A 26655-nucleotide genomic window follows, 5' to 3' on the forward strand; every position below is an offset into this window, starting at 1 on the left:
ATGGGTATATGGTGGGGTGGGGTTGGAGGGTGGGGGTAGAGGTAGGGGTCTGCAAGGCTGAAAAAGGTGTTATTGTAAAGAATGAAAAAAAACAATTATGAAGGATTTTAGCAGCAAAAGATTCACTCTGATAAAATATTATGATGATGAAAGAATATTTCACAACATGTTTATATCTGAGCAGTGGTGGAAGAAGTACTCCGATCTTTTACTCAAGTAAAAATAGTAAAACCACAGTGTAGAAATTCTCTGTTAGTAAAAGTACTCATCATGCAGATTACATTATATTACTGTATTATAACTATTGGTGCATTAATGTGTAAATAACTTTAATGTTGCAGCTGGCAAATGTGGAGTTGATTTTTATGACTTTATATTCTGCTGGGTAGCTTAATCCATAATAATAATACATCATAATTCATTAGTTGATTTAGTGTCAATAATATGAATCTGCAAAGTAACTAAAGCTTTAAAATCAATGTAGTGGAGGTGAAGTATAAAGAAGCAGAAAATGGAATTACTCAGGTAAAGTACAAGTACCTCAAAATTGTATGTATGTAGTTACTTTTCAACACTGTATCTTCTCTTGCCTCTGCAGGTAATGTAAGTACTGTCTTGTTGCATAAACAAATATTCATTCATTTATTAATTCAATATAGTTTAATATGGGTCACGTTTGTGTGTGTGTGTGTGTGTAGGTAAGCTGAAAGTTTCTGTACCCGAGGAGGACGAGGAGGAAGCCAACCCTCAGGACGACTGAAATCTCAGCACACAGGAGGCGGCGAATCCATCTTTGATATTCTGAACAAACCGACAGACTCTGGCGTCCAACTCAAGCGTAGCACCTACATGACAAGACATCGATCAGGGGGAGAGTTGACCTCTGTGCAGTTTATTGAGACAGCAGTTAACGTTTAATTAGTAGTACGTAAAGAAATTCCCAATTCCCAATTTCACCCTTAATGAACTGGTCTGGAAACAGCCCGGCTGTCAGAGAGCTGACTCACCTCACGTAATGCCTCAGAATGACTCCACACAAACTGTCACGGACTCTCCTATCGTCCGTCATACTCACCAAAAGTAAAACGTACCTTAGTTTGCCCTGTTTTAGTTCCTAAATAGGGTGGAATATGATTTTCCCTTTAACCAAAGCAGCAAACTGATAATTCACTGCCATAACAACAGTTAACCTCAAACAGTCACACAGCAGCCATTTTTACAGACGGCGGGAAACTCGCAATCCTTTTACAGTAACTTGATGCTGTGAACAAACAAACATTGATGCCATAAATGTTGTCATTTAAAAACGTATGCACTAGAGAAATACTCACAAGAAGGAATCTAAATGTTCAATTTCATATTTGGTCTTCTAGCTAGCTGCTAGCTACTTCAGTGTAGCCAACACCTGCTAGCTGGTTAGCTAACAGCTTAAGCTAATTAATTCACAGCTACTTCTTTGTCACCATGAAGTGTCAGTTTACTCAAAACCATATTGAAAACATACAATAAATTACTTAGCTTAGCACTTAGCTAACTAACTTCTACTTTAAAGTAGTAATTATTTCATGATTGCTAGCTGCTAGCTACATGACGGCTCGCCTGTAGAAATAAGGCAGGTTTTGTACTAGTCCTGATCCAGTACTGTTGATACTACACAACTTCACAGCTAATCTCAAGTTTTCAAAAGGTCTGCTGAGTGAATATGCAGGCGGTTAACAGTAACACCTGTAAAATATACTGTAGCTATCAGAATACAATACAAAAGATATGCAATAAATACTATGTTGTCGATTCTGAAGCAAAGCAGACATTTTGACATTTGCAATACACAAAGTGAAATATCAGTTTACAGTTGACCAGCACATATTTTGATTTTTCAATAAACTGGATGGGGCAATAAATCACATTATTTCAATATGTTGTCACTGAATCAACGATGGATCAACTGGTAAGGGGATTCATGTTTTTATCTTTCTTCTGTTAATCTGTATCTGCAGTATGTATCCTTGTGGTTTACAATATCAACAGCAGCAATAAAATGTCAGCACTGATTTTAAGAACAAAAAGATCTTATAATGTCGAACGTAGGCTATTAAAATGTCCAAGTTTAACGTGCCTTCTCCTTCATTCCAGTATCATGGTACTAGTTACCTCGGGGTGCCCCCTGGTGGCTCCTGGTCTCATCACGCCTGCTGTTCACAAGTCACATGTTCGTGTTTTTGTAATTTTCTAGTAGAGCACATTTTGTTACAGACGCCATAAAATCATTTTGGGTGAAATTAAAATTAAATAGTTGATAATGAAGTAACAATGAGCAGGTACAGTGTATACTTACAGTCTCAGCTGACTGTGTGTTTAAGTAATGCACAGGGAAAAATAAGTTTTTATTTTTAGATTAACAAAAGCTCCACACAAAAAACAAGACCTAGTATTTGTAGTATAAACATTACTATTTAGATATTTGGTTTGAAATAGCTCAATTTACTTTCAAGTGGCACTGTAAAGCAGAGTAATTGAGTTATAGGCAGTAGTGGAATAAGTATTCAAATTATTTACATAAGTAAAAACACTATGCCAAACTATAGAAATACTCAATTACAAGTAAAAAAAAAAACTGCATTAACGTATTATCAACAAAATGTACCCAAAGTATCAAAAGTAAAAGCATTCACGTGTCTGAATGGACCCTGTCAGAGTTACACCGTTATATTATTGGGTCATTATCATTGATGCATTAACATTTAAACAGTATTTTAATATTATAGCAGGTTGAGGTGGAGCTAATTTTAACTGCTTCATGTACATTTGGGTAGTTCAATCTAAAACACGGCATCACATTTTAAAAACGTTTCGTTTGTAAAATCTTAATCTGAAAAGTAACCACCGACTATTTGCCTGTGTAAAGGAATATAAAGTATTAAGTAGCATAAAATAGAAATATTCAAGTACAAGTACCTCGAAATGGTACTCAAGTACAGTACCTAGTTACACCCACCACTGTTTCTAAGATCAAATCACTTGATGGCCATTAATCATCAAAACTGGTCTGTTCAAATGAAGTGTTACCACTTACTGGTTTATCTCAGCAGCCGAGGCCACGTGCACGAACCGGCGTCACACACTCACAGCTCAGGTCTGACACAGCCCTAAAGTTTATTTTATTCATGTCATTTAAGTTACACGGTGGAATCAGAGACACAAAAAAGAGGTTAGAAAGAAAACAGCAACCATTCCACATCAAATGGCAGAATGTGTCCATGGATCTGTCCTTAAACATGCTTATAATGCATACTACTGACTAAAACATACAGCAGCAACAGACATGTAATCTACTGTAAAGTGCAGACACGTCATTTGCTAGATTTTCTTCTGTATTCCTGCTACATACTGTAAATGTAACTCAACTTTGCAAACTGCTGCAGCTGCTTCTGGGTTTTAACTTTAACAGTCGTCGGTAAAAGCACAGTCCTGAATAGTATGCAGTATGAGCTTTCAGACAGAGCCCTGGTGTTAGTAATACATTAGCAGAGGGCTGGCATAAAGGGAGCATGGTCTGTGTATGTGTCTCAATATGTAGCCCTTGCCATGTCTTGATTGTGAAAATGAAAAAAATGAAAAATAAATCAGACTGCACTTTGAGCAAGTCGTCCGTCTGTCCGTCTGTCCTAAAAGGTCCCGTACAACCGTCGTGAAAATGTAACTGAAAGTTCATTTGAGGATGCCCCATCGACCGCAGTTTACAAATCCAGTGAAAACATCACCAACTGTGTATATATACATTTATTTTTTGTCTTATTGCAGCTCCGGGTGTTTGTAGACTTTCACAGGTCTGAGCTCAATTATGATTTACTGGTTTCTCTGTGGAGGAATCCGTTAAATTTACTTTAATTGCTCCTATTAAAAGTTAAGTACTAACACATTTATCTAAACCACGGCGTGCAGATGGTGGACCCTCAACGGCTGCTGTTAAGGTGCCTTTGAGCAAGGCACTATTCCCCCAGCTGCTTCGGTAGGGCCCGTTGGTGGCCAGCACTACAAGACTGCAACTGTAGAAATTAAGACGCACAAAAGCAGAACGCCCCTCCATAAAGACGAAAGTTTCATCTTCTTTTCAGAAGCCAGAAGAAATTAAGAGATCATATAAATTATATTTTGCACTGGCTTGTTCATTTCTACTTTACACCACTGGAGAAAAAGAGTAGCACCTACTGGACCTTTACGTTATCAGGAGAGTTGACTAACAACAGCTGAGAGGAATATTTGCAGGAGTACTGGTTTCTGGTTGCAGGATGGGACGCCTGCTCCGTGCCTATACCGTAGTATTACTGCAGTATTTTTTAAAGTTTGTTCCCACTGTAGAAGTTCTCGTGTAACCCCCCCCTCCCCCTTTCTGGTAACAGAGCTGTTCTGAACGTCTATCGTCCAAACCCTCCAAACACTTAAAATGGCATTTCACCCATTAATACCCAAACACTCCACCACTTCCAAGCCCTGATACACAATTTTTAGTGTCAACACATTTGGCAAATCGTCATCATCATTGTCGTCATCATAAAAATAACAAAACATAAACATTAAAAACAGACGTCAGTTCACATCAAAGTAGAATACAGATATTATATCTTTACCCACAGAAAGTTCATGTTACGACTAGCTTGAAAAAAAGAAAGAAAACATCACCATGTTATACAAGAGTGTGTGTGTGTGTGTGTGTGTGTGTGTGTGTGTGTGTGTGTGTGTGTTCACTATGAAAAGTTTCATGAAATAATTAGTGTGTATGTAGCTTTATATCTGCTCAGGATGTCTGTCAGTGTGTGTGTGTATAGAAGTGTAAACTTACATTAACAAGCAACATGTCTTTCATTATCAACACAGGATTCCTCACCCGCCCTCCTCCAGAAAAGCAAAAAAATAAAAATAAAATAAAACCCTAAACAAACCCCACATCACATCAGAATCATTTGCATTCCCTAAGTTAGCATCCAAATCCATCACCACATAGAAGTCGTCAGCTGGCCACTAAAAATCTCAAATCTTTCATCGAAACAAAAAGAAAAAGAACAAAAGAAAATAATATTTTAGTGTCAACTATATATATACTATATATTTATATTTTTGTTCTTTTATACCAACCAAACATATGGTATATTATGCGTTGCTATGGTTATGGTCCCCGGCAACATCATGAAAAAGTACAATGATTAAAGTAAAGACACTGATCCCCCGACTCCATCCAGCTAGTGTGTACGTGTTGTTGTTTCTGTTCATATTTGTCTAATTTCAGTGTTGTTTTTGGCGTTTCGTGAATTTGTTCTGTATTTAGAGTGGTTTAAATAATATCTTTTTGTTTGTCTGAATAGTACGTTGAGGCATTGTAGGCATAGTTTAGTGTGTTTAGTTTGTATTTAGTGTATACTGTTAGTGTATTTGTAGCTGTGTGTGCGTCTCTATACGTGCGCTGACGCTCTGATGGTAGACAGTATGGTAGGCCTTCGCTGTGTGTTCAGTGTGTGTCTATGCGTTAGCACTGATGCTCTGTTTATAGACGGCGTGGTAGGCGTTTCGCAGCAAGACGTAGGGGAAACAGGACTCCAGCAGGTCCATGGTCAGGAAGGGAGACTCCTGCACAATCTGAAACACAAAGGACAAGACGGACAGACGGTTAGACAACAGAAATATTAATATTCTAATAGTCTCACTACTAATGCATCAGTAGCTGAATCATGTTGGTTCATTCTTCCTTCTTATCAAAATTATTAAGCAACATTTCAACATTTAACATCTCCTTAGGGTGCTTTAACACCTAACCTGTTAAAACGAACCCTGGTGCATTTGCCAGGTGAGTTGAACCTGGGTGCAGACCAAACAACCGGACCGAGACCACCTGAAAAGGAGGGTCTCGGTCCACTTCCAAAAAGGACTCTTCTTCCACAGTAATACCTCCAAGAAAATGGCTTTCTCATCCTGCATCTAATCAGTTACTCAGAAACAGATTTCTCTCTCACCATGTCCAGCAGCAGGTAGACAGATTCTCTGTTACGCGTCGTCATCTTGTCCGTCTCCTGGCCGATCTTCAACAGGCTGGACGAGGCCAGCTACACACACACACATACACATACACACACACACACACACACACACACACACACACACACACACACACACACACACACACACACACACACACACACAGAGAAAAACATGTTAAAAAATAATGTTTGTCTCATTTTTATTTTTCCATATAGATTTTGAGTGATTTTCTAAAATGTCAGCTAAATATCTGAATTTGTGCGCGTTTCCACTTTATGCAAAAACATTAAACAGGATGATACAAATGAATGCAGCTGCAGTTCCTCTGAGACATCATGACATTTTATTGCTGCTTGCTGCCTATTTGTGTCTTTTACTGTGTAATTTGTGGAGTTTTTATCAGCTGCTATAGTGACACAGGGGGCTGACACACAACAAAGTGCCCCCATCTGGGGTCCAACTGGGGATGTTGTGGTTACGTACCCCCTCCAATAACTCTGTCCTTTTTAATTAAAAATAAGGATGTATGAGGACATGTTCCACCTCAGCCAAACTCTGTTTTTTTGACATTTCAGCTTTTATTTAGGCATTTCCACTCTGTTTTTAATGCTCAAATTGTCCATAAAAACAGAAGGGTGGAAACGGGACTACCCCCTACAGTCAATACGCTTACATGTACACAATAAATCAGGGGTCCAGGAAATATTGTGTGCGCGCACTGTCGTAACCTGGTTACAGTCAATCCACGAGCACATGCAGCAGGTCAGTAAGCAGTAAACTTGCTTAGTTTAACTGCAGTAGTGACTGGACTGCGGTGAAAGGACATATACTGTATATATATATATATATATACACTATATATATGTATGTGTGTGTGTGTGTTAAAGACTGAAATCATATGTTCTCATCTTACAGCCAGGAACTCTTTCAGGCGGTCCTCTATGCTCCCCTTGTGGATGGTGAAGAGAGCAGCAGCGATCTGGTTGATGGCCTTGGCCAGGCAGTGGATGTTGTTGCAGTGGCCTGTAGGGGGCAGCAAACACACACACACACACACACAGTTAGTAAGAGAACAAGAAGACATCATCTGCATTTGAAAATCAATTAACTCCAGTTTAATTTGTGACGTGCGTGGCTCTTTAAGACTTCCACAGCAGAATACAAAACCTGGAAGTACCAGTCCGGCAGGGGAAAGTAAGGATTTCATTTTTGTATTTCATGCAGATTACCGCCATTACGTGTGTGTGTGAGATGCATAAAAAGTGTGCGAATATAAAACGTGTGCATGCAATTGTAAGTTCACAAAATGGTTGGTGTGGCTGCTCTGGCGCCGTGTATTGAGAGTGCTGTCGGAAAACCAATTGCTGGCCAATATGCAGTCTGCATACTAACAATGGCGGAGCCCATTACAACTCATTATCCTTTTCAAATGTCGCTTATTAACAATGGCACCTTTCATTTCAAGGCTGTTAGGAGGCAATGTCTTGATAATTTCTCCTTGAGTACCGAATCGCTTTGATACCTTGATGTCAAAAGCCTCAACTAAACAGTGTGCACCAAACATCAGGTTTATTTAACTACATAAATCTTTGTACTCAAACACATCCAACAAATAAGGTTAAACAGGTCACACTGACAAAACTGACCTTTAAAAAACGTATTTAGAATTTAATAAATTAAAAAGTGCACATAATGAAGATGATGATATAACTCTCGTGCACACAAATCAATCAATCAATCAATCTGAGGGCATGAGGTCGATGTCATTTGCACTGATGCAGTAAATTATGTTTCCTGTAGTGCTTTCTCCTGCACTGCTCTCAGGCTCTGAACTGCTGCACATACATACTGTAGTTTGACAGTGTATTATAATACTTACCGGGGGACTAATCTACAGTAAACATGTATACATATTGTCAGCAGCTCTTTTGCGTTTTCTCCCCATTTTCTCTTCAACAACTTCATGTGTGCAATTTACAAATTTTTTTTTTTTTTAGAGTAGAAGGTGAGTTTAAAGTGATTTTAAGTGAGTAAAAATTATCTGTCTACACCAAAAACAATATAATAACATGGCGCCCTACCTTCTATGGCCGGGCTGTACTGTGACATCACGTTGCTGGCCAGCGTCGGCAAGGAAACTGCCACAAACACCATCAGCAGACAGGCGATCTTGTACTCCTCCTCTGGACTGATGTTCTCTGCACAGACACATGGCACACGTAACATCTTCATCTGTCCGTTAAAGTGACGGCAGTTTGTCATTCAGACACGACGTTTACAGAGAGCTGCGTGCTCACGTGATATTTAGCACCTTTGTTTTTTTATAATGTAAGACAGCTGGACAATAATGACACCTGGACATGATAATAAAGTGGCCAGAATCTAAAGGTCAATTGATGAAGGATAAAAAGATGGAGGTGATCAGACACAAAGACACTGAGGCTGAGCTTGTCTGTTTTACATGTGGGTAAATGTGTGCTGTCGTTTTATGTTTTCCTTTGTCGTTCATGAGTCTCTGTTTGGTTGAAGGTGTACATGGACTGAATGACTCTCAGCTCACATGCTGCATGTAAAGTGTTTTGCTGGATATTCATTCATTCATTCATCCACGCAGGCACGAACGAACATTGGAAATTAATGGACAGACTGCTGGTCAGATAATTATTGTAAGAGGGAAAAATAGTTTCTATAGACTGACCTGATAAGCTCCTCAAAGCCTTATAATTGGCTCTTTCACAGTGTTTCCAACTTTATTAAACTGATTTTATGCATAAGAGACGACGATTTTGATAATTTATTATAGCAATCTTAGAAGGTGGTACAAGACGTGCATTTAATCGCTCTCTCTCTGCATGTTTAACCTTGAAGCTGGATTCAGTCTGCATTTGTGTGTGTGTGTGTGTGTGTGTGTGTGTGTGTCTCACCGCTTTTTTGTGAGGACAGAGCCACCACCAGAGCCGGGTCGATCTCACAGGGTAAACCTGCTGCTGAGGACAGCTCGTAGACATTCATGGCCACCTGGAAACGGACAGAGATTCATACATACACATGAGGAGAGAGAACATTAAAGGTTAATAGGTTTATTCTTATGCGTCTGTAAGTGTGGTTTTACCTTCATGTCTGTCTCTCTGGGAATGTGGTCCTTGAAATCCTCCACTGAACTGACCAGGAAAGGAATGTGACAGGATAAAACCTGGAGAGAGCGAGACAGAGACAGTCCAGTAAGAAGCAGGTTCAGCATCACTGCTCTGCAAGACATTTATGGTGCTTTTATGTTACGCACATCCCACGGTCTCTGGTGCAGGCGCGTTGGAAAGTGTCACTTTAGACTTAGAAAAAGAGGACACTGCTCTTGCTCAGCATCACAATTTATTGATCATACTAACGTTTCAAACACTCTTGACGAAGGAAATTGTGAACGGAACTACAGGTGTGAAAGCACCCTTAAAGATTTTATGTGTGTGTGTGTGTGTGTGTGTGTGTGTCTTACATCTCTCAGAGCCTCCTGAGCCAGGGAGCGGAAGGACAAGATGACTCCAATGATGGTCATCCTCTTTAACACACTGTCCACAGCTACAAACACACAAACAAAAGAGAACGAGTCAATGAGGCTTAAATCTTAAATCATACAAATCAATATTACAATGATAGAAGTCACCAGCTGAGGAAAACTTCATTTGCAAGGACGCATATTATTTCAGGCTTTCGTTGTGTTCTGCCGAGTGTCTGTATTGACTTTTAATTGCCTTTCAGTCAAGTCTGCGCAGCCACTATCAATATCATTACAAGTGTTAACACATCTTAAGTACAAGAAATATCAACACTGGGACTTTACACAGACATGAAACCAGTCAAGACAGCAGACAGTCAGCAGTCAACAAAGCAACGAGACTCTTTTTGGAGTGTGAATGTAGTTAAACATTCGCTGACAAACACACAATATGTTTCCTGAAAATATTTCCACAACAGGGATCCAGAGGATATTAAGCAGAGTGTGAGATGGTACTAAGCATGTGTGTGTGTGTGTTCAGGTGTGTGTGTGTGTGTTCAGGTGTGTGTCATTACAGGTGAGTTTCTTGAAGAGGGCGGCCATGTGTTCTGGTTTGTCGAAGCTCGTCCTCATCTGGGTCAACACCTCCATGTTTTCTACCACCAGTTTCTACACAGAGACAAACACACAAACAGTTAGCCTTTCTAGGATACTTCCTCCACCACTGCTGGAAAGTAGTTCCTGTGACAAAGGTTAAAGTTTTATGTTGTATGTATGAGCGAATGTCTGACTGGATGTTTATACCTTCAGCTCAGCGACCTGTGATGAGATGTGCCACATCAGACTCTCGCTAAGGAACTTCATACCGTACGGCCCCAACAGCTCAGACAGAGAGCGCATCTCTGTGAAGACCCACAAATCATTACAAAATTACAACAAATACAACTCAATAGACATTTTTATAACAATAGCAGTCAAACTGGGAACTTTCTATTTCTGTCCAATACTGATCAGCACTATGAAGCACATACATGAGATGGTTTGTGTGTGTGTGTTCGTACCAGAGATGTCGGAGTATTCTTCAGCGTTGAAAGTCAGTTCGTTCTCTGTGGGCAGATTGACGAAGGCCTTCATGGCGGGGAAGTAGGCGATGTGTCCGTTGCTGACCTGACGGAGCAACGTCTCCAGGTACCTACACACAGTATCGGTTACATGTTTTAGTCCTCCCTTCGGTTGGTGAGTCCATATTAGGAACTTTACCTTTTCTGAATTTTAAAACCACGAGTGAAGTTTAGAAATAAGCCTGTAATTATGTTGCTAAATGGGATTTTAATCCATCTGTAGGGGGTTTCTGGGCTCAGTGAACGGCTGCTTAATACAACGATGCGCCAATTTCCATGTTTGTTTTTAAATAGTGGTGATTACTGAGAGGTGGAAGTCCTGTAACTCCTGAATGTATCCCCCAAATCAAAGAGAGAGAAAAACAATATCCTACAGTCATGAACTTTAAAAGTCTGGCATTTAGTTGTTTAAGATGCAACAGTACTCCCTGCAATAATAAAAAATGATTTCCTTCTGTTCAGCACTACCAAGAGGAATTTGTTTTATTAGTGGCTGTAATAAAAGAGTTTCCAACAACTGCCAATCTGTGAACACAGGCTCCAAGGAAGCATCGTTTCAGAGAGATTCCACAGTATTATATCAAAATAATGATTTTATACTGGCACGGCCTGCACATACACGCTGCATAACTCCACGCATGTTTTTATGAAATGGCGTTCGCTTTGGATTACTACATATTCTCAAGCAAACGTACCAGTTTGTGTACAGACTGGTGATGGTGGGTTCCCCGTGGCTGTCCAAGTGCTGCGTCTGCTGCAGGAGGACGTTGTTGAAGACCCGGGTGATGTCGATGGTGACGTAGTTCTCTATGGACTGAAGCACCGTCATGTAGGCCCGGACGCTGGTCAGCAGCTCGCTGGGCTTGGCTATCTCCTGAGTAGCCTGGTTGTACATGGTCATCCCCACTATAGACCTAGAGACAGAGGGAGATTTAAAAAACACGCCTGCAATAACACAACAATATACTGCAGTATACATAAAACTGCAAGAGTAAAACATTTATCAAAATGTATCCCCAGCTTGCAGAGGAAACATCTTATTTAAATGCACACAATCAGACACTCTTATTACCCTGAAAACCCAAATGCATCTCACTTCTCTACACTCTCTTTATATTAACAAGAAAAACCAAACCGTCTCCTCTGTTTTGTGGTTGTGAATCTTTTGTAGATGCCTTCTTTTAAGCTCGTATTTCCTTTCCGATCACTTATATCCAACATGCTCAATTAATCTGCTTTTAAAGAAGTTTAAAGCGCTGACTCTGCTCACTGACGGCTGTCTGTATTGACGATGATCTAGATTTTCATGCTTTTTCCATTTATTGAGAGTGGTTAATTAACTTAAAAGGTAAAGATGATAACTGGCAAGCTGTCTGTTTTGTATCTGAATTGGACATAAATCGTCTTGTGTTTTATCTGCTTGTGTTTACTTGGTAAATCGGATCTCCAGGTGCGAGGTGAGGTACTCTCTCGGTGTGAATGTGTGCTCCCAGACCGCCAGGTTGGGAACATAGTTGATGGAGAAGCAGAGTTCAGACAACGCTGTGTGGAGTTTATCCAGACTGGGAATAAAAAGAAAACAACAAGGTCAAAATGGACTCATTAAGATATGATGAAACTTTCAATGATCTGTGTAGGGAAACTGGGTCTTTACAGCAACAGCATCCAGTAGAGACAGACTGAAAACAAACAACGCAGAACAGAAATACTATAGACAGGTGATGATACACTAATATACCAATTATTTGAGCCATTTATGAGGATAAACAGCTAAATATCATTGTGAACATTATTACTGCATTAACCAAGATGGAGGTTTAATAGGAATCCAGTCAAATCAACAATGAAAACTATTATTATTGTTATTCAACTATTATCAATAATTACGACAGAATCAATAGTAATTACTTATTAACAGGAGCATAAAGAGATAGAAAGAACAGAAGGAGATAAAAAGACAAAGAGGAGACTGAGTTGTTTTGCTGCCGCTAACAAAGTGAATGAATTTTGTGGTTTTGTTGTCTGGTTATTTCACTAACTTGGTGACCAGTAGTCTGTTCTTCCTCATGCTCTCCACTCCTGGTTTCTCTCTCTCTGGCTCTCCCTTCTTCCCCGTCGCCTTCTTGCTCTTCTTGTTCACGGCCTGGCTGATGGTTTTCGCACAGTGCTTAGGAAGCAGCTAGAGATAGAAAAGCAGAAGAACAGTGGAGAGAGAAAAAGACGGGGGATGAACAAGAGATTGAAGAAAAGAAAGACAGATGGAGAAAGACTGATTATTCACGGCCTGGCTGATGTTCTTAAGACAGTAGCTTTCTTTAAAAGTAAGACGTGAAACTGATAGAGATGAATTTAAGAAGCTTTAAACGACATGCATCAACAAAGGACTCACAACATCAATGTGACAGCATGTAATAGTATGCTCTGCCAAATCTCATGACATCAGAAAGTTTGTCAGAAAACTTCTATGCTTTTGTATAAAAAGGTTCCTCTTCTTTGTGATATTTGGTACAATGTTTGAAAAGTTGATTTGTTTCTACATCTATACACCAGCTGCTTCCAAATGTGCCTTGTTGCTGGCCAAACAGGCATTACTTTTGGATGAATTAGTTTTCAGCTTAATAACTATCACTCCGCTTCAAGTTGTCACGGCCTGTGACGTCATGAATTCAGAGAGGCGTGCTCTTTAAGTGTTCAGTCTTAAAGGAATAATTTGACATTTTGGGAAACGCACTTATTTGCTTTCTATCAGAGAGTTAGATGAGAAGGTCGATACCACTCTCATATCTGATCAATACTACTCCAGTAACTTGCTGGAGTGTCTGCCTGTTGCCCGGCAACTGCTCAGAGCCAAGAGACAGTCCAGCACAAAACATATCCTCCTGTAAAACGGCAATTTGTCATTTTTTGTACGGGTGAAACAAACGAGTAGGTCCTAGTAGGTGTAACAATTGCACGACGTCCAGCTAGCTGTTTCCTCACGTTTTCAGTCTTTATGCTAAGCTAAGTTAACCAGCTGCTGGCTGTAACCTTATATCGACCTTCTTATCTAACTCTCCGCAAAACAGTGAATTGAAGTTTATTTCCCCAACATGTCAAACAATTCCTTTAAATTGGCTGCCTTTGTGTGTGTGTGTGTGTGTGTGTGTGTGTTATTACCTGGTCGCTGAGTGTACACTGTTCAGTGCAGATGTCAGTGATCAGGTTTCTGGCCTGCTTGGCCATCTCATCCAGAAACATGTTACACAACGACAGGCTTCGATCTCCTATGTGGTGACGCTGTGGAGGAAGAAGAGTGTGAAAACACACACGGTCACAGACAAAGAAATGACTTATTGTGACACATATTTGAGTGTAAGACAACGCAGCTGTGTATCTGTATATATGTGTGTGTTTTTACCTCCTCAGGACAGAGCTCATGTGTGCAGGACATGAAGTGTGTGCAGAGCAAAGGGAAGCAGATGGAGTGTCGGCTCTGGGAGGGAAGCTCCAAGCACTGCTGGAACATCTTTTCAAACGCACGGCTGTAGAAGCTGCACACACACACACACACACACACACACACACACACACACACACACACACACACACACACACACACACACACACACACACACACACACACACACACACACACACACACACACACACACACACACACACACACAAACACAAACACACACACAGGAGATAGATAAATAAAAGGATACACACATTCAAACTAATTGTCTCAGTTCCTCCTACATATGAACCATATTTGACTTTGTGTTTGCATGCACGGGTTACTGTGTATGTTAATATGCGCGTGTCTCACCAGAAAATAGACAGGTCTGACGTCTCCACCAGCATCTCCACCAGAGAGTCCACCATCTTTGTGTGGAAGATGATGGTGTTCATCATTTTCCCGAGCTCCTTGTGATCGGCTATACCAAGACTGGCTTTAGAGACACTGGTGTAGGCCTGCAGAAAGGAGAACAGTATGAAGAAGAGTTCATTAGAAAACAGGAGATATTTTTGTATTGATCGGCAGTGCTATTCTTTCCTTTTACAGTCAATTCCAAAAAAAGTAGTGATGTGTTTTTAAAGAAATGAAGCACTAGACTTGTGTGCACACCTGCAGTCTGAACCAGTCCAGTCTCATGCCTCTGAAGTCAAACACCTCTCCATCCTCCACTGGAACACAAAAGCACAACAATTCACTCATAATCACACATTATCCTTCAATCATCAGCTTCTGGTAACTAATATCGGTCCAGTAAACCTGTATCACAAGTACTACTCTTATTACTATGAGTTAAATTACTACAACTGCCACCTTTACTAGTAACAATACTGCCAATATGCAGTATAACTGCAATATTGCTACTGCTACTGTTATCACTCCTACTCCTCCTCTAAGTTTTGATGGTACAAGAAGTGATGTTTACCTTGTTTGACACTGAGAGAGGTCATCGTGTTGACAAATGAAGACATGATTATAGACTCATCCTCTGGACACACAGACAGGTTCTATCAGATAAAGACAGTATAGAAAAACTGGTTAGAAAGACAAGAGCAGTCTGGAAAAACGTGTCTTTTTAATTCAGCTTCCACCCGAGGCCCAAAATGTTACGTTCATCTACGTAGATTTCAACCATTAATGGAAAATAAGACCACGTTCTTGAAATCACTGAAAACAAGAGGGAAAATGATCTATAAGTTCTTAATGTTTCAATGTGTTATATCATATAGATTTCAAAATGGTGGGCATTAAAGTTGTACTGTAGAAACCCAGCATCCTGTCCTGTGTTTAGGTATTGTGTATAAGTGTGTGTTAAGTGTCTAAATTTTCAGAGGTCTGCGCGTTCGTGTGTTCATACCTGAACCAGTTCATTCAGAACCACAGCATCAAAACCGGACAGGTACTGGACATAGTATCGCTGCATCACCGGGCCGTACTTCCTGACATGAGCCCTGAGCTCCTCCATGTAGAAGATCAACTCTGCTATGTGTCTGCAAAACACACACACACACACAATTATTGTATTACTGTATGAGTGATCATGCATCTGTTTGTATGTCTACACATTCATGTAAATGTGTATATTTATACAGGTGTGTGTGTGTGTTTGCGTACTTGTCTATGAAGTCATCTGTGCTTTTCTTCTGGATGTTGTCGGCGTGTCGAAGCAGCCAGATGATCTCGTCACGGGCAAACGACAACGCCATGAACACAAATAACGCCTAGTGGGAAATAAATAAATATGTGGAGGGGAGAAGAGAGAGACACAGATTTTAAGAAGGGGAAATAGAAATGTCAAAAACTTCCCAAGATAAATAATTCTAAGATAAATAACCAAGAGCAGTTGGTAGCAACTGCATTCTCACAGTCTCTGAACTAAATGTGCAATATGTTTACAGTCAGTCAGGCTTAGCAAATATATTCTGCCAAACAGTCTTGTCGGTCTCCATCGGGCCAGAGGAACGTACAGAGCTTTTTAAGGCGGTAAAAACTGTCTGTCTGAGAAAGTTGTGTAACATTATTTAAGGTGGTACCGTAGTGTTTTAAGATGGTACCGTATGTTACATTAGGTTCCAATAGTCCACACACTCGAGTCATAATATAGGGACATTTAAGTTGTAATTCATAATGTTTTAAGGTGGTATTTAACTGGATAATGTGTATATTCTTTTGTAGCACGTGATCTTCAAAGAAATTTAAAATCTTTAAATGGTGATTCTACTTTAGGTATTCCTTATCATTTAGTACCGCTCAACTATCGCCTCTGAAACTGAATCTTGGGTTATTTACGGTGTTATTTTACTGTTTAAAGGTGGTATTGTGTATTACCTTAGGACCTAGTAGTCCTGGCTGATCAGCTAGAACAGTAGCCAGCTCCTTCAGAGCTGATCGGAGAAACTTGCGTCTCTCTCTGTGCATCGTGCCTCTGCAGAGAGACAGGCAAGAAGTCAGAGCAGAGCACGAAAACACACAAGCATCGTGATTAAATGGTATTTTGACACTTTCAGGACAATCCTGCAAGAGGACAAAAGTAAGTGGATGACAATGACAGCAGAAGAATGAGAATGAAGATGAAAGGGGAAGATGGAATAAGTAATGAGGATAACAACAGAGATGAGACAGAGGGGGAGACAAAGAGGGGAGGATAAATCAGGGAGAAAAAAAGAAGCTGAATGAGGGATAAAGAGAAGAAGAAGAAGGTGATGTTTCTGTGTGAGACTCCCTGAGAGAGAGAGACTCAAGGCTAGAAGCAGAGCTGAAATGATGCAGAGCAGGAATATAAATTAATAAAACAGAAAATGTGGGTAGTGTGTGTGTGTGTGTGTGTGTGTGTGTGTGAGGAGCAATTGGATGAAAATTCCTGCTGGGATACAATGAAGGGATTAGTAAAAAGATTATGTACGTACGCATGAGATAAGGCCTGTTCCTTGCACTCTCTGATGTCATTGATGCGTTTGTTGTACCTGGAAAAGACAAAAACAAGCAGACAGGACGAATCAAAAGAGCGAAAACGTACTGAGCAATTGTATTATACTGTATGAGATGGTTTTCTGTAAGGTTGTCAGAAAATACTAAAAAGTGTCTTCAAACGTCTTCAAATTTCCAGCCGACAGCCAAAAACAGTTATTCAACTGAGATACGATATGAAACTGAGAAAATCAGCAAAACATCACATTTCAGACGCTGTAAGCTACAGAAAGGTGGAATTTCTGTGTAAAACAAATAGCTTAAACAACTAAAAACCGGTTTGTCTGCCCATGTGTGTCCACATATAGATGCTCGTACCCTCTGATGTTCACAAACAGATCCTCTGCAGCCTTGTGGATGTGGAAGACTTCATCCCTGAACAGACAGAGGCAGGTGGAGCTCTGCAGAGCCAGCTTCCACAAAGACAACGCTGTTGCGTCGCTGCTCAGCACCGCGTGACACAGGATGAAACCGACTGGGGACAGAACAGAGAAGAATATATGACTTCAAGTACAATCAGAAGCCAAAATAAATATCAGTGATAAATGGGCAACCACTTGAAATGAACAAGGCCTGACACGAACATAGAAGGTCTGAATCCCTGTTTCTAAGGTACTTACAAACAATCCACTTCTCCATTGCGTCCAGTGAGAGGTATTCACATGGCATCTAAAGACAGAGGCGAGAAAGGATCAGATCAATAGGACATGATTACACAGTATGGAGCATATACAGGTGAATGGATTAAATGCCTCATAAAGCTCAAGCTCAAACCACACGTAGTCTTTTAGTTTTTTTTTATTCATAACATTTGAATTACTCATGACTAAATATTGAAGTAATTTCATTTAAAACATTCTCCTTAGATCAGGCACAGTGATTAAAAATATAGATTGCAGATATAGATTTAGCCATTTCGGTGCAGTCGTCGTCATACTAACAGTGTCGGACTGTGCAGGATTGAGCATGGTGGAGGGAGCAGAGATGAGAGAGAGCAGCTGGGCGTTCCTCCACTGGTCAGCGGACAGATTCCTCCTGGGATAGACCATGTGAAGACTGATCAAAGCATCTGACAGGGACTGGAGGAGAGGAAAGACAGGAGGAGAAAGGAAGAAAGGCAGGATGGAGAGAGAGAAACAGGAGGAGAGACAGAAGGGAAGATGGAAAGGAGAGGAATAAACTGAATAAAATACTTTTTTCTTTCACAGTCTTACAGATATGTGAACTTTCTAGCACTCTAGTTGATCATTATGTATCACTGCAGTCTGTGCAAACTATTACCAGCTGCATAAACAACTGCAGTGGAGGCGTCTAGATTTTCACCACATTACTGCATTTTCTCTTTAATTCAGTCGATATTTCAGCTCCCAGTTACAGAGCAGGACATTTTTCCACTCTGACTGATCTAAATGTCGCACTAGAGGTGCTATGGCAACTGTGGCCTGGTAAAAACCAGATTAAATCTATTGTACACACTGGAAATCATACTGTAAACCTTTAGAACTTTACTTGGTGCCATTTTAATGAGAAAAGGCAAATGAAAAACTATTTAAAAAAGACCACAAAGACAAATAAAAGTTTGTACACCACTAAATATTAACACTCCTACCTTTCCATGTGGAACAAACTCCTCCATCATCTTCTTCAAAGGGTTCTCATAATCCACTATCATCTGGCCCAACCTGGGGTACTCCCGGTCACTACGACACACACAGTACCACGGTTACTATAGAGACCACGGTCATTGCTCGACTTTTATGCTGTTAATACTGTGTGTTTGATACTAAATAAGTCCTGCTGTTGCTATTCTCCCATCAGTCAGAGGGTGTTTCAGTCACCTGGCTCCATGCGTCATCTCGTGGGCGTAGTTGTACAGCCCTATGATGGCTTTCCTCTCCTCTATGCGAGACAGTATTGTCATCAGAGTAGTGTAAGTCACCACCAGGTCAAGGTAGTTCTTGGTCAGGTCGAAGTTCACCGTCTGACAGGAAACAAAACGACAAAAGTGGCGTTTTTTTTCTTGATGCTAAAAATCATATTTACCTTAACAATGAATGCCACATGTAGATAATATCAAGCAGCCGCAAAGATGAAAACCATGTGTAAATATTCATTAATATTTCCTTTGCTCTGTAATGATCAAGTATGAGAAGACCTGCTGGGTAAAGAGATAAGAGCTGAAAAGAAAAGGTCAGTAGGATTCTTCAAGACAGCAGCAACAAACACTTCATACCACCTCTAAAATAACACATTTTCCCTGACGTGATTTGCATTATATGCTTAATACTGAGGTCGTACTTCAGTGGTGTGGTTATACTGGACTACATTATATTGAAATGTGGTTCTAATATCCCCCCTCATGTTTGTAAATGGTGTGGGCAAAACATTAGAGATACCTCTCAATATGATTCAGTCCAGTTCAACACAACTGCTACCATATAGTTAAATGAATGCCTCTCTGAGTGTCAATCAAAGCTGAACATTATTATCTTTCTAAAGGTAGAAACTGTGGCTGAGCTGTTGCATTAGATTTTTACAGATGGACATAATAATTGTATTTGTGCACTTACAATATCAAAGAAAACCTGGCAGGCGTCGATGGTGTTCAACAGCTCACACACATGGTCCTGTTATTAAAAGGAGTCAATATAAACACCTTCATTAGAATCAGCACCATGAAGTCCTTCACAGTATATCGTCAGTGAGTGAGAGTGTGTGTGTGTGTGTGTGTGTGTGTGTTTTCCTACCTTGAATTCCATAACATCCACGAAGGTAAAATAGTAGAGAGCCAGGTTCTTCAGAATCTCTGACTTTTCCTTCTGCAGCTGAGCCAGCTGTTGCTGTAAACACGGCAGAGTGCACACAATTACAAAAACGTTATGAAATAATCTGAATTAAGAGCATATATGACTTATGTTATATGTCAGTAAAACCGGTTTACTCTTTTCATAATTCATAGTAATAAAGACAATTTGTTATCACTTACTGTGTCTCGTTTTGGCTTTTTTGTGGGTACTTGAAGATTAAAATGTGTTCCTCTACTTTAAGCCTGAGCTGACAAATCACTCTTAATACAAGCCCACTGACTAAACTCTGACTGGGTTTTAAAAATGGAATGAGAAATATCTGCATATCTGTTATTCTAACCCATCCAACTAAAAAAAAAAATCTAATTACTAAGTGTCCCTTCAGGGATCAATACAGTTTACAGTCTTGTTCAAATAAATTACAGTTTCTCTTCATTTTGACTAAATTAACAGCACTGATGCTGCTGCTGAATAATTCAGTGATATTGGAGCTGGAAAAACTATGTTATTAATACAAACAGAGAGGAAACACAGATAACTAGATACAAAGACAGATTCAAAAAAGATCCCTTAAAATCAATATATGAAGTCATTTTACTTTGGTAGAACATTCCCCCATGTTTTTTTCTATTTGCTTAATTTGAACCCACCCCCACCAACTCTTAACAGACTAATAATCTATGTTTGGAAACAGAATCAGAATTATGGCCTGGGGTGCACAGAGACTTTCCAAAAAAAAGAAAAGAGAAATGTTTCACCAAAGTAAAATCTGACTATCATAGCAAAGCCAGACGGTCCACCCAATAGCATTGATTTACATTTTCTAGAAGTCAGAGTTTAAAGACAGACGTGAGATTGGAAAGTCAATCAATCCTTTTCAGTACCTGTTGAAGTCTGGAAAAGTGAAAATGTGGATGCAACATCAGCTTGTTAAAAGATTGTCCCATCAATCTTTTAACAAGCTGGAATATGTAAAAGGAAGAAGCAGTTTCTATTTACATGACAGAAATGACTGAAGCATACTGTATGTAAATTTAACCCCAAAGCTGTGTGTGTTTCAGGTCAGATCTGTAACTTTAACAAGTGCAACTGTACAAGATAAAGTGGAAAAAGTGTAAAGAGTGAGTGACACTGCTGCTGCACCAAGGAGTTGAAACCTTTGTTACTCGAAGTCAAGCTAAAGACAATTTGGTCGATTATCATTTTTCTTTAATAGGAGATTAGAGGGCTTTTTCTGCCCTCTAATCATTTTGAATGGTCAGTTCTCCTATACTGCTGTTGTAGTCACTGCCAACTGACAGACGCAGACCTCAGACCTGTTCAGACACGGGTCAGCCATCATTACGAAGTAACTGAAAAATAGAGTCAACTGACAGACAATAAATGATCTGCTCCGTAATACTCCTTAGTGCAGGCAGTCACTCAAACAGCCAGCCAGTCGGTCATCAAGCCTTCTAATCAACTAGCAGTCAGCCAGCTGGCCAACCAGATAGTTAACCAGCCACACAGTCACTCAGTGGATGAAAAAATAGAAAGTAAAAATGCTGCCAGCAGAGAGGAGAGAGGAGAGAAAGCAGAGCAAAGAAAAACACGCGCCAAAATAGCTTTAAAAACAGGTACAAAAAAATTACATTATCACAAAACTCAGGTACGTGAACTAAAATACAAAAGTTACAGAAACTTAGATACAAAAACTTACCAAAAAGCACAAGTCCGGAATAAGCCAAGTTTAGCATGCAGAACACAAACAAACACAGAAACAAAGCAGAAAACAACGTAAGAGACACTTTTCTGCACAGTCATACAGAATAAAGCAGTAAGCTAGACACACACACACACACACACACACACACACACACACACACACACACACACACAAGCTGTTTGCTAAATGACAGTTTCACATAAACATGTAGGCCAGAAGCTATGAGCTAAGCTAACAAGTAAAGCTGAAGGACACATTTGATGAGCAATGACTCTGTTTCGTTCACTCAACATGCCCGGTCTCTCACACACACACACACACACACACACACACACACACACACACACACACACACACACACACACACACACACACACACACACACACACACACACACACACACACACACACACACAGTCACCTTAAATTGTACCAAAATTTAAATTTAGTTTTAAAAGTGTTTTGTTACATAAAACTGCTTTCACAGTCGGTATCAAACAGAAGCGTATATATGGCTAAAAAAGTTTGTTTGTTAGTTTCAGTTTTACATAATTTAGTATTTCCGTCAGTCCGACTAAGTAAATGTTAATGCATCACTTAAATCTTTGGTTAACTTGTGGTGGGAGTTTGTGATTATATGTGACACAGTAATGGATTTTGTTATTGATACTTAAAATTAACATTAGCAGCTGCTGTTATTTTTACATTTTCCACTGTCAAATTATACTCAAACTATTACAGCCCACATCTTTTCTGATCTAAAAAATAAATAAAATGACTTTTCAATAACCACTGCATTATTTGATACAAAAAAAATAACATAATAATATATGTATGTAGTACAACGGGTTGTTCTACATGTGTTCCAGATCTGCTCAGCTATACCTAGACATTTAAGTCTAGCTGAAGAAGCCATGTTCAAGTGTGACAATTTTCCATGCAAGTTCAGAAAAATTAACCTACAGTCTAGATTCAAAATTTGAAGATATCGCCGTGTAAGTGCGTGCACCTGAAGCTAAATGGATCCTATCGGTGCGCGGACACTCTTCTCTATACCTTACAAACACACCGCAAACATACATGCAGGCGTACTTACGTTATTGTTCCGCGTCTCCACAGCAGGGAACTTCCTGACAATAAATTTAACCGCAGACTCCAAGTTCTTATCAACGAGATAGGAGGGCTTAGCCTTGGGATCGCCACATGCCTGGAAAGGAGAGGAGGAAAAGAAGAGGTGAGGAGAGAAAAAACAAAACATATGGTGAGTATAACTGAAACATAGGCTCTTTATTCTATATTTCAGCATTTCTTTCTACTATTACAACATTTTATTTCCTCATGGTCAGGCATGTTAGATGTGTGGTCATCACCAGGGAAACATTTAGTGCTTACAGTGAAAACTGGTTTATCCCGGTCCAGGATATGAGAAGGGGATCAGGTGAATGAAATACTGGAAATACTGACACCACTGACATTTAGTGAAGTTTCCAGACCAGAGGCATATTCAAGACATGAAAACACACAGAAACTTGATGCAAGTGACATGTGCAGTCCATTAAGATGCACATGACAACAAGATGATTTCCAAAATGTTTCACAATCAGCAGGGTAGATTTCCACTTTGCTGAATTAAGTTTGGAAGTCTGTGGTTTTCATGTTTGGATAAACCAGGTTCAACTGTAAAAAGAGTGAAAGAGCCTGAACTGACCAGCGGTTCTCAACTGCTGAGCTGTGGAGAGCTGAGCCTAGATATTACAATGTTAATTTCAAAACACAAATAATACTCATTAGTAGCTGTAAAATGTTTAAACATCTAATAATTTAGCATTTTGACCATCCAGAATCAAAGAAGTTATGCTCTGCCTGAAAGCTATCCACAACACAGACAGGATGAGAACCACAGAGAGAGTTCCAGGTAATGAGAGGGTTTCAGTTTCAAACAGTGTCTCTGAGCCATCACTGGTTAGTACCACTGCATGACAGGCAGAGTAATGGTCGGGTTGAATGAAGAAGGGATTGAATGAAACAGAGGAGAAAAAGAAACACGGGGGGGGAGGGAGGGAGAACTGAAATAAAGGGGGCACACAGAGAAATGGCAAAGTGAGGAAAGAGAGATAAGTGATCAGAGAGAAAGCCCCTTCTCATGTTTCCTGTCACCTACATGAGCTGATCTGTTTTAATTATTTCATATCAATATCTGTTCCTCTAGAGGCGTTACTCTATCCTGTCTGACTGCCCTGACTCTGGCAGGAAGCAACAGCGCTCATGCATTATGGGTAGTGTAGTAGTGAATGGTGAGGAAGATGTGGTCCATGCATGTGCCATAAACAGAGTGAATATATAAAGTTTGTTGGCTGCCAACACAGAGGAACAATCCTAGAAGAGGTCAGTGACCGTTCTGAGGATTCAGTTCCTCATGGTTAAGGTTTAAATTTAAAAAGTGGACGCACACATTTAGAAAAGCCTTAAAAAAGTAACATGAATTTACACAAAACTATGCTATAAATGTAATGTTTCTACCCCGCAATAACACATCACAGCTAATGAACTAACAGGCTTGAAACAGCACCACAACCATGAACCTGGATTTCAGTTTGCATGGCGCTGAAACATTTCCAGCATCAGCCAGTACAAAATGAAACCACAAAAACAGCAACACATGCTGGTTCACAAAAACACAGTAGGTATCTGACAACCCAGGTATTAAAATGTGATGAAACACAAGCTGAAAATTCTGCTTTTGTTCCCAAGTGAAATACACCACACTGCTGACAATGGGTGTGGTCAGTGCAACAGACTTGGAAACCTTCAACCGACAGAGATCAGTGAAAAAAAATGTCTTTCTGCCATTGAGGATTTAAAGTTTCACCACCCTTTAAATGTACAGATTAGCTACGACTACTACCGATCCACATCAGAGCCACTACTGTGGATGTTGCTGGTTTAACTGCAAGTTTAAGAGGAAACACTGATCGGCATCTGCTGCCACTTTGCATCCGCTATAAATCAAAATGGGATGCAAAATGGTGCGAGTGTAAAATTGATTTAATTCACTAGAAAAATTAGCGTGACAGGTCAAAATAAAAACAATAGTCTACCCAACGAGCAAAATCAACTAAACAAGATGTGTCATGCTAGCCAGCTAGCTAGCCAAAACCCTGTTCAGTTTGTCTGTTAGCTGAAGCTAGTCCACTCACTGAAACACCTGAAAGAGAAACATGCTGAGCTCTCGTAGAGCTGGGTCTGACACACACCCACTACTGCAGGGTCTCGCACACAAAACACGTGGATACTTTGGGGATTTGACACAGAAAAACACACAACACCAACATGATTTCAATACCCATCAATGACAGACTGGACCTTGAGTCTCAGCTTGTTTCCTTGCGCCCACTTCTCACACCTGATCCAGATTTCCAACTTCAACAGCCATCAATACTTATGAACAATGTCACTGTGCGTTTACTCAACAGCTACTGGCCAAAGATCTGTTCAGGTGTGTGAGAGGCAGACTGAAGTTTAACTGTGTTAAATGAGAAACAAGGAATCAAGATGTGACTGTGAAATCCATGCAATTGCAAAAAGCACAAGCCTTGTAGTTTTGCTAACATAGTGCTCTTCTGGTGACAACACACCACTAGCCTCACCCTACACAACAGACTAGTCTCTACATTGGCAACGTAAGTGTAGTTACCCTTTGACTCACGCCGGGGAACTGCAGAGTGAAAAACACTGTCCGGTTACTTCATAACATTGGCATGCTAACTGAAAGGACTGTACAAGTGTTTTCCATGTTTTAGCCCAAACTCAAAAGTAAAAAAGGTGACAGCTTCTGCTGTTGTGGTCCACAGGCTCTTAAGACATTAAAGTTGGTCAATGTAAACCTTTTAAATTGGAGTTTAAAAACTTTCTCGTGCAGACAGGCCTGTGTGATGATTTGTGCATATATTTACACCTCACTTTATTAATTCATGAAGCACTTTGCGATGCTTGCTCTAGAAAGGTACTCCATAAATAAACTTAACTCATTTACTTACTTGTTGGTCCGTTCAAATGCTTGTAGGAAGCTCCAACATCCAACACTAATCACCATCTGCCTATCTGCTTTGACTTTCTGACAACACGGTTTGTGGATGTGATGCTGCACAGCGACTTACTCTAACATGTTAGATTTCAGAAATTCCCACAAGCACGTGAAAGCAACAAAAAGGTTTCATCGCTGTCAGCATTACAGGTGACAGTGACACAGTGATATATTAAAAATGAACAACACATTGACAAACATTCAATGTAAACACCTATGCTTTGGATAATGGTTGGTAATAATGTACGGCAAGTTATACATGAGTTGTAATTAATGGGCTAAAACATGCAAAACCTTCAAAATAGTTTCTATTACACTAGCATATACTAGAGACCTAGCTTAGTTTTTGTAGCCACAGCATTGCAGCGTCTCACCACTTTATTTAGCTTCAACTAGGTTACTTACTCAGCTATTATTATTAATATTTTACTTTCTGCAGTAAAGAACAGAATTTGCTAGTTTCTTAGCATCAGATAACAAAAGCATGATGATTTATTAACTGTTTTCTGTCATTCATGTGGCGTGGCATTGTCCATTAGTGCTGGTGGTGGCTGGTGCAATAAGCTGGCTGGCTGGCTGGCTGGCTGGGTGGGTGGTTGGGTGGGTTTGGGTGGGGTGGGGGCTGATGGAAGGATGGATGGAAGAGGGACGCAGTGAATGAGGGGACAGGGCATGGGAATAAGCTGAGAATCAGTAGCGGTCAGGGAGGAGTAAGGGAGCTGTTGCCTGGATACCAGAACAGACCTTAGTCTCGCCTCCACCATCGTTTCTCCACTCCGGGTAGCAATTAAGAGCTGAGCTTCTCAAAGAGTCCCCACATTGACCGACTCACGGCTGGGGACCCTGTAATAGATCGCACTGGGCCGGGGAAACCTACATCTGAAAGCTAATTACGGCCGCTGATTACTGGATGAAATATTCGAACGCCCCACGGCACATTTTCAGTGATCCT

General features: G+C 40.2%; 1 protein-coding gene across 3 annotated transcripts in view; it reads right to left on the reverse strand.

The window, feature by feature from the left end:
- Nucleotides 1-3134: 3134 nt before the first annotated feature.
- nckap1 (NCK-associated protein 1) overlaps nt 3135-26655 on the reverse strand; it is a 30760-nt gene continuing 7239 nt past the window's right edge. For 2 of the 3 annotated variants that reach the window (XM_070915528.1, XM_070915529.1), the window contains 30 exons: nt 22716-22826; nt 19855-19947; nt 19678-19734; nt 18946-19088; nt 18717-18807; nt 18049-18186; nt 17728-17776; nt 17426-17582; nt 17047-17103; nt 16469-16565; nt 15755-15861; nt 15498-15630; nt 15066-15147; nt 14753-14811; nt 14453-14598; nt 14039-14171; nt 13798-13917; nt 12681-12820; nt 12072-12203; nt 11337-11555; nt 10582-10712; nt 10325-10422; nt 10096-10189; nt 9521-9603; nt 9143-9223; nt 8955-9048; nt 8112-8228; nt 6944-7053; nt 6006-6095; nt 3135-5631 (listed from right to left, as the gene is read on the reverse strand). In XM_070915528.1, coding sequence (XP_070771629.1) covers nt 5515-5631; nt 6006-6095; nt 6944-7053; nt 8112-8228; nt 8955-9048; nt 9143-9223; nt 9521-9603; nt 10096-10189; nt 10325-10422; nt 10582-10712; nt 11337-11555; nt 12072-12203; nt 12681-12820; nt 13798-13917; nt 14039-14171; nt 14453-14598; nt 14753-14811; nt 15066-15147; nt 15498-15630; nt 15755-15861; nt 16469-16565; nt 17047-17103; nt 17426-17582; nt 17728-17776; nt 18049-18186; nt 18717-18807; nt 18946-19088; nt 19678-19734; nt 19855-19947; nt 22716-22826 — 3279 coding nt within the window. In that variant the 3' untranslated portion in view covers nt 3135-5514. The remainder of the gene's footprint in view (nt 5632-6005; nt 6096-6943; nt 7054-8111; nt 8229-8954; nt 9049-9142; nt 9224-9520; nt 9604-10095; nt 10190-10324; nt 10423-10581; nt 10713-11336; nt 11556-12071; nt 12204-12680; nt 12821-13797; nt 13918-14038; nt 14172-14452; nt 14599-14752; nt 14812-15065; nt 15148-15497; nt 15631-15754; nt 15862-16468; nt 16566-17046; nt 17104-17425; nt 17583-17727; nt 17777-18048; nt 18187-18716; nt 18808-18945; nt 19089-19677; nt 19735-19854; nt 19948-22715; nt 22827-26655) is intronic. The other variant, XM_070915527.1, reaches the window with a different exon arrangement.

This window comes from Enoplosus armatus, chromosome 12 (genome assembly GCF_043641665.1).
Source record: "Enoplosus armatus isolate fEnoArm2 chromosome 12, fEnoArm2.hap1, whole genome shotgun sequence".
In the NCBI taxonomy this organism is placed as follows: domain Eukaryota; kingdom Metazoa; phylum Chordata; class Actinopteri; order Centrarchiformes; family Enoplosidae; genus Enoplosus; species Enoplosus armatus.